Source organism: Diadema antillarum, unplaced genomic scaffold, assembly GCF_040938485.1.
Source record: "Diadema antillarum isolate AM-2024a unplaced genomic scaffold, OU_Dant_1.0 scf00000052, whole genome shotgun sequence".
In the NCBI taxonomy this organism is placed as follows: Eukaryota; Metazoa; Echinodermata; class Echinoidea; order Diadematoida; family Diadematidae; genus Diadema; species Diadema antillarum.
The window spans coordinates 654,222-659,085 of NW_027270941.1; the positions used below are offsets into that span (position 1 = coordinate 654,222).

The following is a 4,864-nucleotide window of genomic DNA, read 5'->3' on the forward strand; positions in this document are numbered from 1 at the left end:
CTTCCATGTAAGCATTCTACATACAGCACCGTGACGTTATCAATACCCCCTGCATGTTACTGTTAGGCCTACTGATTTGTGTACACCCTGTAGTTTAGAAGGACATGGATATATAGTCGGCAAACTAACTCGTTAGCGCTAAGCATACAGGAGTTCATGTCAGAATTTTCTGTTTAAGGTCAAGCCTTATCGACTACATCACAAGTGCTGCTCTCCGTTTTTGCAGGTAACACGCTCTGATTTGGTATACCCCATACATAGTTACTTATATCGTTACTTTATTCACTTTTTTACAATTCTTCTTTCTCTTCACCTCCATCCATGATTCTTCCACGGGTATCATAATTATTAATGTTATTATAACACATCCCCTTGGGGAAAAGAAAAACATCTGAAAGGAAGCATTTCTTGCAAGTGTGAGCGAGACGTGTTCGCCATATATTAATATATCTCTCTTCTTATTCATTTTTTTTTCATTATTGCATAAAAATATGTCCGTATATTCACGAACAGCTCCTGCAGGGCTCTTCTTTAAGAGTGTCCAGTCTCCTAATGATGTGATTATATGTTTGGTATATACGTACTAAACAGAAGGATAAAAATTATCAACCATGGGGTTGCGAACACGATATCAAAGCTACTTGAGTCACAGAGGGTATATCTATTTGGACTTTACCTCCCAGGTGAGTCAATAGCGAAAACATTGATGTAATCTATAAGAACGCCCACCCCGGTCTGTAGTCCTTCATCATCGCTAACAAATCCGTTGTGGTCGTGAATCTTAGCCTTGCTTGAAACACTGGCCTAGTGTGCTGGTCAGATGATATCTTCGGATAATCTTAGGCACGAAAATATATCTTAGAGTTTCTTAATGTTTACTTACAGTGTATTACATTTTCGCTATTACACCAGAAGAATGGGATTGTCTGATTTGCAAGCTAGTGTCATTTTTAACATGCTATACGTAAGCCATTAATGACATGCCAATAGCCGCGCAGTGGAGACACAGAACTCACGAAGTTTCATACATAGCAATAATGCTTCTCGAGAAAACGTGTAGTTACAGCGCGGATTCATGTTCTTTACCCATGTGAGTCTCCGCGAGTAAACATGCCAGCATGAGAGGATAACATGTGATGTGTATACTCAAGGACTTATTATCTCTGTTGCTGTGTTCATAGGTTAGTGCAGGTTACGTCATCATTCCGACATCAAGCCATAATTATGGTTCCTTTTCTCATGAAATTAAAAGGTTTAGTTATAAGCTGAGAATCATACTTTCTATTATTATATCCATTTAACGAGTGAGACACGATGTTGATGTGAAATAAGGACACGAATCGCAAAATAAGGCATGGCTTTGACTCGCACAAACTAAGCGAATTTAAAGGCCGATATGTTTCTGACAGGATCAAGACTTTGTACCAATATCACGCCCGTTGTGTTCGTTGTGTCGTACAGCTCACAATGTTTTTCTGTAATCTCTGTGTGCACAAACCAATGATGAGATCATTGTAAGGCGATTCCCATCATCGCTTCACGTAATTTGCATAAGGTTCCGCTGATATCACTCTTTCAAACTATTTTTTTCTGAGAAAATCCAGGATTCCTTGACTGTTTTCTTTAACGTCCAATTACCAAGGAATTTCCGCCTTTCCACTTCTGTTTCGTATCACTCCCATTTGTTTACGTCAACTTATTACACATGGATAAACATATGTGTTTGTGTGTGTGTGTGTCTGTGTGTGCGTGTGTGTCTCTGTGTGTAGAAAAGCCCCAGTTGAAAAATGAGAATGCAGCACGATGTGGTAATTCTGACAATGAAATAATCTTTAAAAATACACGTAACTTCGATACCCGCTTGCAGATCCAACATGCTTTGACGTTTTGGCTTTGACAATCAGGTTTATACCCACAACAGATTCTGCGAATAGATTCACCAAAGTCAACGAAAAGACGAGAATCTACACAGCCCGACATGGCGCCACAGGTAGTGCTCATTACGGGTTGCTCCTCGGGAATCGGGCTTGCCACAGCCATCCACCTCGCGCGGGACAGCGACAAGCGGTTCCTGGTCTACGCGACGATCCTGGGACCAATCGAGAAAGAGGTGACATTCCGGGAAGCCGCCGGCGAGCTCCTGAATGCGACTCTGTTCCCCGTCGAGATGGACGTCACCAGTGACGACATGGTGAAGAATGCGGTTGCCATGGTAATGACGCAACATGGACGCATCGACATCTTGGGTAAGAAGCTGCAATGCTGATACCTAGCAATGTATTGTTTCATCTTTGACCAGTATTGGTTACACCTTGCTTGGCAATATGACTCTATATAAGCAGATAAGACAGTATATTGGTCAATGATATACATGTAGATTGGGCATATAGCAAGAATAGGAGGAAATGACAACTTTTGTGTGCCATGTTGATGACAGCAGGGAGGTGAGAGGACACCTCCCTGATGACAGTGGCTCCTGTAGTGTTTATACTATACGTATATAGGGCCTACCGGCACCTGCCAATCTCGTTAAATTTTGGCTTATTTCGAAATTCCCTATATTATTCAATTCAATTCAATTTATTAATTTCATAAAATCACATATACAATATTTACAAAGGAGGAAATCACGCAAAAGCCCAGGGCTTGGAAATGGAGATTTCCTTTACAATATAGTTATGTATAGGCCTTTAGTATATCTATTATGGTGATAGTTCAAAAACATAATTATATGTCAAGGTCTGATAGATAGATAGATTGATTGATTGATTGATTGATTGATTGATTGATTGATTGATTCATTAATTGATTACTTTATTGTCCACTCTGGAAATATGGTTAACATTTTGTACATCTACGAGCAGTCGAGGTAATATTCCCCACATCGCAGCAAACTGCTAACTTTTCTGCAGATGTCGGTATTCTCACCGGTGTACTTTGCCTATTTTGTTTGTTAACGGAAATAAAACATATACACACGCAAAAAACACAAAAATACACAAATACGTATACACGCACACGCACACACACACACACACACACACACACACACAAAATATACAACAACAAAAAACCACACTGTCTCACATACACAGTGAACAACGCCGGAGTCGGGGTCATCAACGTATCGGAAGTCGCCAGCGTCGAAGTAGCGAAGAAACTCTTCGACATCAACTTCTTTGGCATGCTACGCCTTACACGGGAAGTACTCCCCAGTATGAAGAAGCGAAGGTCAGGGAGAATAATCAACATCAGTAGCAACAACGGAATATTTGGTAATAATCCATTTTTTCTTTCTAACACTATGAAACCAAGTCTATCAAAGTGTCTTTAAATTGAGAAGAAAGAACATCACCCATTATTTTTGCTCATTCTTTGCATTTCTATCTGTTTTACACGCACCTCTTTTACGTGAATACATGAATTAGCTATGATTTAAAATAAAAGGACATTAAGAAAACACTTCTATCATGCGACTTCCTCTGACGCAGTAATGAAACAGATTCTCTATGTGGCTAACTTTGAATAAAGTATGATCGTGCAGTACTGGGTGTGATAATAAATATATTATCAATAAGATGGCAAATCAAAATCTATTTGTGAACGATATATAATTTGAATGTCGATGTGCCGTTCTGTCTCACCAGCTACAAATAAAATATCAGCGGTGTCCTCGGGGTCATGCCACGAGACCCACACCCACGAGTCATACAGCCCACGAGACCGACATTTTTGATTGAGAATAGGTCCATGAGTATACAACCCACGAGTTATATAGCCCAGGAGTTCGACACTATACACACCAAAATTGCTCATGAGATCAACATTACGCTAAAAGAGGCTCACGAGACCGACATTACGCTAAAAGAGGCTCACGAGACCGACATTACGCTAAAAAGGCTCACGAGACCGACAGGATGAACAGCGCTATCTATAATATCAGTTACAAGTATGCATTTGTACAGGGTGTTGCATTAATGACATAAAGTGAAAAATAACATACTGGCGAATGCACTTTCGTTACGTTATCGATTTTAACTAACTGGACAGGACAGACAGCGCCATCTCAACTACAAGGATCTCGTGGTCTTTGTCTGCCTATATAGTGCCGGTCTCGTGAGCCTCTTTTGCGTATAGTGTCAGTCTCGGCTTTATTTGGCTATCAATATTAGTGTCGAACGCATGGGCTGTATAAGCAAGGAGCTTGAAGCTCCTTGGTACAAGTAAAACAAAGTGGTCCTAATAAAAGGTGAGTTCCACCAATAGGACGTCTTTGTTTCTGGATGTATTTTCTGCAATATCACACCGGCGGCGGAACGATTTCAAAAGTAGGGGGCACTTTGGGGTTTCATGAGCTAACAAGCAAAAAGAGAACTAGTTTTCATCGAATAAACTTTGAATACTTCGTAGAATTGTATGCTCTTTCATATTTCATAAGTGGTTTCTAATTATCTCACGAAAGTAAAAAATTGAATCCCCCATCTCAACCAAAACAATACCATCCTTCGTAAAAACGCTTTATGTTGATCTGCTATATTCTTCCGCACAGCTTTTCCCTACCTGGGCCTGTACGCTGCGTCCAAACATGCCATCGAAGGATTCAGCCAAGAAATAGCAATCGTTTGTCGCTTCTTCAATGTTTGGTATGCAAATTTGTTCGTTTACATGTGTGTGTTTTATATATAATTATAATAAAGTGAGTACTTTTATAGTATGTATCCATGTGTGTATGTGCAGATGTATTATAGGATGTATTGTGTGTGTGTGTGTGTGTGTGTGTGTGTGTGTAATATGTGTGCGTATTTCACTTTATGTGTGTATGGGCGTATGTCTTTATGCAAGCAGGTGGCACATTGGTCTCTAA

The 4,864-nt window shown here is 40.1% G+C and overlaps 1 protein-coding gene across 1 annotated transcript; it reads left to right on the plus strand.

Annotated features, from left to right (window-relative positions):
- The first annotated feature begins 1,938 nt into the window (after positions 1-1,938).
- On the plus strand, positions 1,939-4,864 carry LOC139715615 (retinol dehydrogenase 8-like). Its single transcript, XM_071627174.1, has 4 exons — positions 1,939-2,246; positions 3,096-3,275; positions 4,550-4,643; positions 4,846-4,864. Exons 1-4 carry the CDS (start codon positions 1,979-1,981, stop codon positions 4,862-4,864), a joined length of 561 nt encoding a protein of 186 aa, XP_071483275.1. The 5' UTR covers positions 1,939-1,978.

What these genes read in the sequence shown, in the direction of transcription:
- LOC139715615 (XM_071627174.1), top strand. Translation starts at nt 1,979, where the DNA reads ATGGCGCCACAGGTAGTGCTCATTACGGGTTGCTCCTCGGGAATCGGG. An exon ending in TGGACGCATCGACATCTTGG is followed by an intron (nt 2,247 to 3,095) that starts GTAAGAAGCTGC and finishes TCACATACACAG; the next exon opens with TGAACAACGCCGGAGTCGGG. An exon ending in TAGCAACAACGGAATATTTG is followed by an intron (nt 3,276 to 4,549) that starts GTAATAATCCAT and finishes TCTTCCGCACAG; the next exon opens with CTTTTCCCTACCTGGGCCTG.